Source organism: Empidonax traillii, unplaced genomic scaffold (assembly GCF_003031625.1).
Source record: "Empidonax traillii isolate 1590-97213 ecotype Southwest subspecies unplaced genomic scaffold, ASM303162v1 scaffold31:size1920502, whole genome shotgun sequence".
Lineage (NCBI taxonomy): Eukaryota > Metazoa > Chordata > Aves > Passeriformes > Tyrannidae > Empidonax > Empidonax traillii.
In genome coordinates this window covers 629,275-641,620 of record NW_020955224.1, presented here as the reverse complement: position 1 = coordinate 641,620, position 12,346 = coordinate 629,275, and the positions used below count along the sequence as shown (strand labels likewise).

The following is a 12,346-nucleotide window of genomic DNA, read 5'->3' as shown; positions in this document are numbered from 1 at the left end:
ATTTTCCTAATTCTTCGTTATTTTTGTGTATAGTCTTTTACCTTCTTGATTTCTTAGCATATATTTTCTTTCATGCTTTCTCCTTTTGGTTGTGATAACTAACCAACATGTCCTGCTAAATGTAGGGTCTATAGAACTAGGTAACCTGGGATTTTTTCCAATTGAGGAAAATGCACCCAGTATCAGTTCAGTTTTCATTGCACTTCTAGCTCCCATTTTCATATTGCTTGATGATGGGCACAGACTGTACTGAATGTTTTCTTGCTCCTGATGCCTGTTGCTGAAGGATTAATCATCGTGGTACAGTTATTTTTTCTGCTGCTTTTTCCTGACCATGCTTTGTTAAAGGTGAGGACTAAGTATTCAAAAGGAATGGAAGGAGGTGGCTTACAGCCACAATTCTGTTCAAAAGCAGGAGTAGGGTCTTGCTTCTGAAAATACATTCTTCCATTTCAGCCTTTATTTGTTGGTGACTGACTCGGATTTGACCTTTGAAGTCCTCCTTGCCTTTTTGCTTATACTGTGATTTCCATTTGGGTCTGTGAGCTGCCTGCTGAGGATCTGGAGCTGACTGAAAACAAGTTGGTTGCCTCTATAGCTGCTGTGCATGGAAAATGGAACTGATAACATGGAAGTCAGAAGGATATTGGCAGCAATGTGCCCAGTATGGTGTCTTGTAGCCAAGTCTGTGCAGGGTCCTTCTTGCTTGTTGATATATTTAGCAGTGAGAGTTGAATGCACATTATGCAATGTATGTTTTTCACTTGTTGTTGCATTAGCTTCCCTGAAATTTTGTTGGGAGATTAATTTTTTTTTTTTTAAAATGCACATATTATGTCACTTCATGTCTAGATCTTCAGCTGTTTGTGGGTGAAAGGAGGATATGGTTTTAGTATGGTTGGTTAGAAAGAATCCATGTTAAAAGTGGATATTTTTGTGTGTGTTGTCTGAGTGTACACTGATCTATATTGCATTACTTTTGTTTGTTGCCCTTTTTGGGAGGGAGGGAGGGAATAAGCTTTTTACATTCAAGCTTTCCTGTGCTGCTAGTACTTACAGCCACAAAAGCACTTATTTCTTAACAGTGGCAACCTTTGAATGGTCTCATTTCAGCTGGGACAGTACTGGGTTCTTGGCTGGTTTCTTTGCCTGGCTCTGAATTTCAAGGACTGCCTGTAAATGCTTTGAGTGAGATCCATGTGGAAAATTCCAGTGTGAAGATGTGGGGGTAAAAAACACTTCCTGTTGACAGAGTACATTTCCTTACCTGACAGGCAACTTTTGAGTTTAAAAATGCATTATACAATGTTAAAAACAACCCTAGTAATTAAACTTTGGAGAGATGCAGGAGTAACACTTCTTACAGGTCCAGAGTGCATGGATAGGTTTTGTAAAGAGAACTAGAGAATAATAACCCTGTGTGGGCTTAATTTTTATTTTTACAGCTAACCCATTAAGCCGAGATTCATTGTAGGCACCTGACTGTCTTTCTAACACCATGTCTAAAGCATGTAATGTGCAGCATTCCCTGGCTGCAGTGGTTGTTCCTGATTTTGATGACTGATTAACAGTTGTTGAACAAATATTCCAGTAACTGGGCTTTATCCTGCATTTGCATAATAATATCTCTCTAAAATTCAGCTCTAGTAATCCATGCATTTCCTCTGTGATTGCGGAAAAATTGTGTACTTAGCCAGAACTTTCAGCTTTAGCAGTCCATTCTTCTCCTGCATGACTGTCTCACAAACCTGTCTGCTGTTACCAGGCTTTGTGTTTGTTTGCCAAGAAGGTGACTGGATCCAGTTACTTGTGCTCTGCAGTTGAGCATAATGCCGTGTATACTATTGACTCAGGATCACTTGTACCATGCCAGTGTATTAATGTTTATAGTTGAAGTGCATATGTGCATGTTGACAGGTTACCTTCTAAAAATGAATTGATACCTGTGTACCTACCTAGGAAATAACTTAAATATGTGACCTTAGACTAGTACTTGGTACCTACTGCAGACAGAATTTCTCCAAATCATTATAGAGAATGCTGTATGGGCAAGGTTGAACCTTAGTCAGCATCTTGTGCCAACTAGTCTGTCTTCTGAGTCAGTAAAGATGGGAGGATGTGCAACTGAGCCAGCCCTGGAACCGTGACTCTGACTGTGCTTTAAAGATGTAGAAGATGAGTGAAATGAGCAGGTGAAAATCTCCCTTGCAAAACAGGTTTTACACTCTGGCCACTCCTGGTTTTCTTTTACATGAACCACAGTTGGGGAAGCTGGTGTCCTGAGCCTGAGCTTGGTTCTAGGCTGAGGCAAAGGAATGGATGGAAATTTCTCTTGTCAGACACGCTCTGCTGTGCATCCTACAGTGTCCAGTTTGTATTTAAAGACACTGAAACTGAACAGGCTGTTAGGAGTCTGAGATGGAATGCCCCCTGAAAAAGAAGGGGGACTAAGAAATGCAGCACTTTGCAAATGCTGTGAGAGGTCCAACTGAGCATGCTTAAGTTTCCAGTTAAAAGTAGCTGAGTGCGTTGGGGATGGAGCAGACTACCTTTGGAGAACAGACAATGCTTAACCATTGGTGTGGGAGTGAAGAAATTTGGCTGGGTAAAAGGAGGAGGCATAGCTCCAGGGCAGAAATGCAATGTGACAGTGCTTCGTCAGTGCTATCAGGCCCCAAGAACATGTTCCAGGGACTTGTAGTAATTAGATGTCAAATGCTAATGTTTTTAATCCCTTTCAGACATCTTGAAAGAATCAAGACCCTCTTTGCAGTGTTTACTGGCATTTACCTGTCTTTGCTTTCCCTGGCCAGTAGTAACTTGGATATTTGTGTGGAGTGCTGGAAAGTTATCCTAACTCATGAACACCCACAAGGAGAGTTCAGCTCACTTGCTGTCATTCAGCCTGGCCTGTGTCCTATCCAAGCTGCAGACAGGTTCCCCTAGGGGCTGGTTGCCAAAGCAGAAAGAGAGGTGTTGGGGCTATGCTGCTGGCTCTTAGACGACTTGAAACTCATTACAAACTTGTTCCTTGACACCTTGCCTCCCCTGGCCCCTCTTTATCTTTCAGCACGGAAAGACATCAGTCATGGCGGGTGATGCCATCATGGTCATGAGAGGCTTGACAAAGCTCAGTAAAGCAATCCTAGAAACCCAAGCAGGACAACTTCGGCAGGTGCTCCTCGGGGGTGATGCAGTTACCATTGCAAGGAATCTCCAAGCCACCGCTGAGGAACAGTTCAGTTCTGCCCTGGGGAAAATGCAGGTAAGCAAAGCTCTGTGTGCACAGTCTAATCGGGTAGTTTGCTTTTCTTTCAGGGACTTTTTTGGTTTTGTTGTGTAAGTGACTAGGAACTCACATGGTGAACAAAAATAGCTCTCAAGTACTGGATCGATAACACAAATGTTGCAATGCTCTGGGCATTCTTTGGGATCTGTGGTGTGCTGTAGGTGCTTGGACAGGAATGGGAGAGAAAATGTTATTGCAGTGTGTTTCTGTTTCCTTTACTGAGTGTTTAGGACATGCTGAAAAGGAAAAATGCTCTGTTCACTTCATCTTGTCAAAGATCAAGCTCTTGCTAAGATTGGAGAGCAGCTTTGTTATTTAAAGTCTCCTTTAAACTTCAGGCATTGATTACTACTCCTTGACTAAATGAATGAGCTCTTTTATAGTGCATTGGATTTATCTCAGTGCTGCTTGCTTTCTTGGCAGAACTAGTGATGTTTTTCAGGATGGCTCAGGGTCAGGTGTTTGCATGTTCATCACTTACAGCCCAGGCTGAATTTTCAGAACTGGTTTTCAAATGAGGAACATAAGGAGAGCCAGGCTTTTTTTTTTTAAAAATTCAGCACCCTCTGTCACCAGAGATAGGAATAGATTTACAAGAGCTTCACATGTGCTATGTTGCCATCTCTTACAAACATGTGGCTTGTCTGAGTAACTCCTCTTTATTAAAAAGGATCATCTTTATCATCCTTTAGAAAGATGGTGTAGCTCAGATCATCTTTTTTAAAGCAGAAACTAATGAATTAGGTTTTGATGTTTTTTTATGCAAAGACCTGAGACTATCATGGCAATCTGTAGCTTCAGTCCTAGAATCTGGGTCTGTGTTTTCCTGGTTCTGTTTAAGCTTTCAGCAGAACTAAGTTGTGTGTTTATTTATGGGTGTAGTGCTTTGTCTTGCCATTGTCTTTTTGCACCCGAGAGAGAGATGATGTTCTTCTGTTTCTGTGCATGTTTCTCTGCAAAAGAGAGGCCCCATGAGCCCACCTGCAGAACCCTGCAGCCCTGTGTTCTGTAAATGAGTTGCCAGAGAAGCTGTTGCCAAAGCAGGGCTTGGTAAGAAATTTAAAGGTACAGCACTTTCTCTTTTGAAGACAGGAAAGCTTTTACATTAGGTGACAGGGTTTTAGTGGTCTGACATTAAAAATGTAAGTATAGAAGTAGAGAGGCATTCTTGCTTGAAATCATTGGTCAGTATTGTGGCCACAGTTCCCATCTGTAAACATATTTCTCCTCTCCCTGCTGCTGTGATGTTGAAGTTCAAAATAGCATGAGACCTGCTGAATAACAGGAAAGACCGTGTTCTGTTTTTTTCTCCAGGGAAGGGAAATTTAATTAGTGTTTAGGAAAGAGCCTGAAATATGCTGCCTGCTGGCCTGACCACAGCAGGTTTTAAACTCCTGTGACTGGCTGTAATAGTCGTCAGTTATTCCATGGTATTGCCACTGCTGAGATAGGTAACAAGAATATGTCAAGTGATAAGTAAACAGGAGATAATAATCTGCTGCTGACTTTATTTATTTTTTTTACATTGAAAAATGGTGAGAAATATCTGGACTTAGTGGGGCAGCTTTTGCAGGTCAGGACAGAAGAGAGGAAACTGTCAGGAGAAGCTTGCCTTGAGTGTTGCTGTGCCTGATGCTGCTATCGTTGCTTCAGGCACAAAATTTTATCTATTTTGGGAATACAACAAGCCCTACCATAGTTTAGTGGTTGAATAATGAAATGTGTTTTGCAGTTGTTTGTGTCATGGCCATGAACTTACTCTGCCTTTAAGTAGGTATCTGTTTTTGCTTTGGGTGTTTCTGGGCTTGAAAGTGTTGATGTTGCATGACTGGGGGGACAGGATGGGAGGAGGGAGCATGGTAGAGGGAAGAACTGAATTTTACAAGAAACTTACAAGGTTTAGTTTTTTGTTATCCCTCCTAAATGCATCTTACGGGATATTGCAGCTCGCATCACCTGTTGTTTCCGAGCGGTGTATTGCTTCCAGTGAACTGCACATTTAGTGACTGTCAGTATATATAGAATAAAGCTTCTTTAGTTATGGGTATTTGAGAAGCTGTTAACGAATTTGTCCCATCAGTGGATTTAAAAGACTGCCAGGGATTTCAGGGGTCCTTGGTGTCTCCTTCTTGTCTCTTACTGTGAACATCTACAGAGCCACAATCTCTACAAATCATCGTGGAGACATGACAGCCTAGTTGCATGCCCATCTCTGAGATTCGTGGTTTGGTAGGGAGCACGTTTTAAGTTCTTATCTGAAAGTAACTCTATTATTGTTTGCAGGAGCTAGGCAAACAGCAGGAAAACTTTACTGATCTCGGTGAGGATTTTGGGAGAGACTATGACTTCTCAGCCCGAGAACCATCAGATGCTGCAATGGACTTCTCCACTGCCCCTGGCAAATCTCATGAACACAGCGGTGAAGGCCCTGCTTACTCTTACACGACAAATGGACCTTTTAGAAGTGTTGAGACTGAAGACTCTGGCATGGGTCAGAAGCCTTTCCCTCCCAAAATGGATGCAAGGTTATTTGGAGGCATTAGGGACCCTGGAAATCCTTTTGCTGCTCCCTTTGGACAAAATCGGGCTTTTCACCAAGACCATTCCTCTGTTGGTGGATTAACAGCCGAAGATATTGATAAAGCCAGACAGGCCAAAAGAGGTTCAGAGCAGAAACCCTACAAACAGATGGTATGTTCTTTTAATTAAGGATTCTTAATACTGGGTTTTCTGTACTTGATTGTCCTTACTAACCTTGTCCTGTGTTTCATTTCTTCTTCCTCTGCTGTTCCCTTTTATGTTATGCTCATTAGCTCTGATCTCTGTGATATTTGTTCTGTCAATAGCTTTTCAGGTTTTTTTTTTCACACTTGCCCCTTCTGAAGATAATCTGACGTAAGAGGAAGTTTAAAAAGCATACGAAGGGTTAGACTTCCGTTTTATATTAACAGGAGCTCTCATTCATTGGATTATGAAGACTCAATGTATTTATTGATATATGTTATAGCAGAACTTACAGTGGGAATACTTGCCATCTGCTCTGACCTTCTGCCTCCTTCCACAAATCCATTATCAGATGCTCTGAGGGTGCACTTACTCAGGATATTGCCTCTGCTGCTCCAGCTGTTGTGAGGGGAGGAATTGTCTACGGTACTGAGGACCTGATAAACGTTCCATGAGTTTTAGTTCCATATGTGGAAAGGAGTTTGGGTTAGCATTGCACAGTTTTTTCTGAGTTCAAAATATAGGGGCTGCTGAGCTGAAAGTAAAAATGGGGTTTCCAAACATGGTTGTCAACTCTATCTTTCCCACCCTCTTACCTCTTATCTGCTCCTCTGCTTAGTGTGTGTTTCAGTTCAGGGTGTGTCAGTTCTGTACTGTATTCACTTGAAAATCTCTCAACAGATATAAGGTTGTCTGTAGCACAGAGTTCTTCAAGTGCTCTGAGTTGTGCTCTGACTTTGCAGGTATCTGCTCGTGTGTGCCTAGTTAATTTGTGGATTTCTTTGTTTTTCTTTTCCCCCTCTCTCCTGCAGCTCAGCGAGCGGGCCCGGGAGAGGAAGGTTCCTGTGACAAGGATCGGACGGCTCGCCAACTTTGGAGGTCAGTTTGCACACCCCCACGGGCCACGTCACTGCCCTTGCACGCACTGGTTAATGGCTGGCTGTGACAGTGCTCCTTCTGAAACATTAAGGGCTTCTGTTCTCTGGTTATGCTTGCCATAGGAAAGTGCTTTCCCAAAAACAGCTGGTTATCTCAGAGCTTGACTTAGGCTTTTCCTTTACTCGTAAAGAGTTTAGGGCAGATGATTTGGGAGTGCATAGCAGAGCTGCACATCCTCATGGTAACACATACTGGACTGCACTGTTTCAATGGAAGTGAGGTGCAGGTTTTTCCCAGCCTGTGCAAATACCCTGGTCCTGCACATGTTATTGCACTTATTGAGGAAACTCCTCCAAGTCCTTACAATGTTGGGAGAGACAGCTGGAGCAGCTGTTATTTTAAATAACCCTTCTCAACCTTATCCTTGCTATTTCTCTGAATAGTGGTTAAACATAAAACATATCCCTTTGGTAGTGCTTTTTGAAGTTGGGAAGATGATAACAGTCATGGTTTGATTTACTGAGCCATTGCTTATAAACCCTTTTCTCCCAGGAAAGATGTAATTTCTGAGCATGTAAGATCAAGCTAGCTGAAACCTACGTGAATTTTACATGCAGAATGGGACTTACTATGTCAAAAAGCAGCTAAATATTGTCAGAAATATTAACAGGTGATGGTCATATAATGTCTAGTATCAAAAGCCATTGAAGGATTTAACATATTCCTGAGAAAAAGGAAACTATGGCAGGTGGAAAGATGAACACAACTAGTCTTACTTAGCTAATCATTAGGTGAGTAGTTGCTGTGGTTGGGGTTTTTTTGTGACTGCAGTGTTTTGAGATATAGCAGCCTATCTATGTTGTGAACACTCTCTTGTGGCTCTTGTGATTCTCTTCCACAAAATTTGATAGAGAAGCACATGTACAAAGTAGACATCCTTGTGTTACAGATCCCAGAAGAAAGAAAAATAACCTGTCAAATGTAATTCAAATCAACTATTATATAAAAAAACAATTATTCTTTCCCTGTGTGTCCCTTTGTCAGACTATTATGCACACTAGGAGGAGTTAGGGGCGGGGACTGATCCTGTGCAGTGCAGGAATAAACAGCAAGTGAGTTTTGTGATAAGTTTTTCATGCTTGTCAGATTTCTTTAGCCCTGTAGCTCATTGCAGGCACCTTACTTCACAGCATGCTTAGTATTCCTTAAAGGGAAGAAGAGTTCATGATCTGCTTTCTGCAGTAACAAGGCATCACTTTAAAACTCAGTTGTTCCTAAGTTCTAGTAGCATACAGGTCTCTGTTCTAATCTAGCCTTGAATTTTATGAAAAATGTCACAGTACTTTTAGCTGTCATCTTCTGAATTAATCTGTTGCTGCTTGCTGATAGCTGGTGGATGTGAAGTGGCAGATGACCAAATTTTTCGTGAACTTTTGGTTCTAGTGCTGTTGCTTTATGCTCCAGCTTTTGGCACCCAAGGCTGTTGCATGAGGAAAGGCTGACTCATGCTTCTAGGGAAAGTATAGCTAACTACCTGTCTTCTAACCTCAAGGTAGAAACCAAAACAAATAGCCTCATCAAACCAAAACCCCGAAGGGCAGAGTAAGAAAGAGGGAGATTGTTTATGAGCAGCAGCTCCAGACTTATCTCTGTCATTTATTTTTTTTGGTCTTGCTCTTCTCTTCCAGTTATCTGCTTTATATAATTAAAATTGGTGGCCAGACAGAGGTCTTTGAGTGCTTTTGGGGGAAATTGTGTTACAAAAAAGGTGTTCAGATACTCTGGGCTCTACAGTCTCTTGTTAGCATTAATTTTTTTATCTTTCCCTCAATTTTAACAGCAAAGAGAAATAGTACAGTCAGTACAGTGGCTTAACAAACAACACATGTGGTCTATAGGTAGTTTTTTTTCTGTTTAAGGTATTCTTTGGTAATGTTTTTGGACTTTTTAGAAGGGCATATAGTAACAGGGCTAGTGGTAATGGCTTTAAACTTACAGGGGGCAGATATAGATCTGTTGTTAGGAAGAAATTCTTTACTGTGAAGGTGGTGAGGCACTTGAGTCAGGTTGCCCAGAGAAGTTGTGAATGCTCCATCCCTGCAAGTGTTCAAGGCCATGTTGGATGCAGGGGATGAGGAAGACAATTCCATTTATAGTGAGGATCAGCTCCTGTTTGTTCTGTGCTCCAAGTTTAGAGTGTTGTGTTTTTTTTTTTTTCTTGAGACATCCAGTGCAATTGGGAAACCCCATCAGCCAACTAGAATGTGGGTTTTCCTGACTGGCTCTTACGTGATCAGAAATGTTCTTTTCAAATTGCATTTTTGTGAAGCCTTTTAAATGCTTAAACCATGAAACATTAGTTGATGGCAGGAGCTGTGGCGTACCATTTGCTCTTACCTGGTTTTGGTTTATCTGAAGTTGTTGGTGACCTTTGGGTTATGGTTGTCTGTTTTCCTCTTGGACTGTGAGCAGGGGAAGGCAGTGCTGTGTGCCTCTTAGTGTCCTCACTGTCAGTCCTTCCTGGGTGTTAGGAGTGATGCAAGAGGTAACATGTACAATATTTAAAGCAAGTAAGCTTTTTGTGCAGGATTTTTCTTGTGTGCTTCAGGGTGCCTCTTCATTTGAAGACTCCATTCTGGGAAATAAAATGGTTTAGGTGGATTCTTATCTTCCAGTCTCCACTCCAGTCAAACCAACATTTGACTCGGACATTTTTTTGTTGTTGTTGTTAAAACCCACCTTTTTTTTCTTTATTTCCATATTAGAACAGTATCATTTTAGGCTTTAGAAGAAAATGGAAAGATGGTGAGTAGGTCAAAAACAAGAGTTCATGTAACTATTCCTGGGGTTCAGATAGCTGAGTTGCCGTGATATTGGCATGATCCCATTCTCACTTGAATTATGCCTCCTCTTGTCTTTGCATGGGTTTTGTTTTGCCCTCCCCAGTGTTACAGGTAGCCATGGTAGACAAATTAGTGACAGGAGGCAGAAATACTTGGATTGCAGAATTTGTCTTTCTCCTCACCTCTTCTGCAAGCAAAGAACATCTTAGTGGAAAGACTGAAGATGATTTTTTCCTACACTTGCATGTAATACTGAACTGATGTTTCTCTGTGATCAGCACAAGGTCCTGTGCTGAACTCCTTTGTCCTTTATATGTATTTTCATATGCTTCTTGCAGTACCTGGAGTAACTGCTGGTAGGTGTATTTATAGTACTAAATATCATCCTTGATTTTTATTTTTTTTTCCTTCCCAGGATTATAACTGACAAAACAGATTTTTCTGCAGTTTTTTGTTCCATGCTTGTTTTGTAGCTTGATGGGTCATCAGTTCCACCCACACAGTTCTTGATCTATTCTTTATTTATATTCTCCCTTCCTCATGTTATTTGATGTTTCTAAGCAGTTCCTGTCTCCCTCAATCGTATTCCTGGTTTATAAGTTTATTATTTTAATGATATAATAAGATCCTCTTGCAATAAAGAAAATTCAGAAAAATTCTGTGAAATTTTTTGGAAAAAAAAGGAGAAAAGAAAAGGAGAAAAGAAAAAAGGTAGCCTCTTGAAGTATGTTAGTAAAGTATACACAGAACTGACAGCTGTGGGATTTAGATGCCATGTGAGTGACAAGTGAGTGTGTGTATTGGGTTGACATGTCAAGGTGTTGGCTGCAAGGGTGGCTTCTGTGAGAAGCTGCCAGAAACTTTCCCCGTGTCCGATAGATGGCTCCAAGACAGACCTGCTGCTGGCCAAGGCCGAGCCTGTCAGCAATGGTGGTAGCACCTCTGGGATAACATAGTTAAGAAGAGGAAAAAAACCTGCACAATTGCAGCTGGAGAGAGGAGTGAGAGAAACAACTCTGCAGACACCAAGGTCAGAGGAGAATGAGCGGGATGAGGTGCTCCAGGAGCCAGAGAAGAGATTCCCCTGCAGCCTGTGGTGAAGACCGTGGTGAGGCAGCTGTGCCCCTGCAGCCCATGAAGGACCACGTGGAGCAGCTTGTGGAGGAGCCCAGGCTGCAGGAGGTGGATTCCTGAAGAAAGCTGTGTCCCTGTCGGAAGACTGTGCTGGAGCAGGCTCCTTGGTGGGACCTGTGACCCCATGGGGGCCCATGCTGGAATAGCCTGTTCCTGAAGGACTGCACTGTGTGGAAAGGGCCCATGCTAGGGCAATTTGTGAAAAACTGCAGTCTGTGAAAGGGACTCACACTGAAGAAGTTTGTGGAGGACTGTCCTGAGGGAAGGAGTCTACAATGGAGCAAGGGAAGAGTATGAGGAGTCTTCTCCCTGAGGACGAAGGAGTGGCAGAGGTAACATGTGATGAACTGACTGCAACCCCCATCCCTGTCCCCCTGTGCTGCTGGGGAAGGGAGGGAAGTAGAGAATTCAGGAGTAAAGTTCAGTCCGGGAAGAAGGGAGGAGTGGGCAAAGGTGTTTTATGATTCAGAATTTCTCTCTCATTACCCTACTCTGATTTGATTGGTAATAAATTAAACTGATTTCCCCAAGTCGAGTCTGTTTTGCCTGTGATGGTGACTGTGGAGTGATCTCCCTGTCCTTATCTCGACTCATGAACCTTTCATTGTATTTTTCTCTCCCCTGTCTGGCTGAGGAGCTGGCGGTGTGTACTGCATGGTGCTTGAGGTGTTTTACGTGACTGAAACCAGGGCACACGCTGCTCCAGGGGAGGGTCTCGCCTACCCCTGGGCTTGGCAGGCTGAGCAGAGTGATAACAGCCCATTCAGTCTCCTGTTTGTTTTGTTGTGTCAGTTGCCGAACAAGAGGATTTGTCCTGAACAAAACTGGTTCTGGATCATCTCTTGATGGCCTTGGTTTGAAGTGTAACAGGTGCTGCAGATGCCTGGAAAATATCTGAAGAGCATCTCTGCTGGTGTAGAACCAAGTGGCCTTTTCCAGGCCTGAAATAATCTGTCTGCATAAAGTGTAGAATGCAGGAGAGTGGCATTCTACAGATGCTTAGGGATGTTATTTTTCGAGGTGCTGAACTGTGGCTGTTCAGCAATACTGAAAACTATCCCAAAATGATTAATCTTGGAGGAAACACACATCTTGCAGACAAGGCAAATGACAGACATCAGGAGCAACTTGTGCAACGTCAGTAGACTAGAGGCCCAGAGGAGGAGAGTGCTCTTCTACAGCCGTGCAGGTTCTTTGGAGGGATGACTTGTTCCTGGTAACAGTTGAACATCTGTCAGAGTGTGGTTGGATTGACCTTAACTGGCAGCTAAGCCCCACATAGCTGCTTACTCGTTTCCTCCCTCAGCATATGGGAACAGGAGAAGGGAGAAAACTTGGAAGTTGAGATAAAGATGGTTTAACAGGTGAAGCAAAGAAAGCTCCATGTGCAAGCAAAGCAGTGAGAGGAGTTCATTCACTGCTCCCTGTTGGCAGGCAGATGTCCAGCCTCTTCTTGGAAAGCATCTGTAGTGGTTAC

General features: G+C 42.6%; 1 protein-coding gene across 4 annotated transcripts in view; it reads left to right on the top strand.

Annotated features, from left to right (window-relative positions):
- Positions 1–12,346, top strand: part of COQ8A (coenzyme Q8A) — a 43,795-nt gene that overhangs the window by 8,594 nt on the left and 22,855 nt on the right. For 2 of the 4 annotated variants that reach the window (XM_027911263.1, XM_027911278.1), the window contains exons 2-4: positions 3,071–3,265; positions 5,573–5,980; positions 6,826–6,892. In XM_027911263.1, coding sequence (XP_027767064.1) covers positions 3,089–3,265; positions 5,573–5,980; positions 6,826–6,892 — 652 coding nt within the window. In that variant the 5' untranslated portion in view covers positions 3,071–3,088. Of the gene's footprint in view, positions 1–472; positions 593–3,067; positions 3,266–5,572; positions 5,981–6,825; positions 6,893–12,346 lie in introns of those variants that run through there. The other 2 variants (XM_027911271.1, XM_027911256.1) reach the window with 2 other exon arrangements.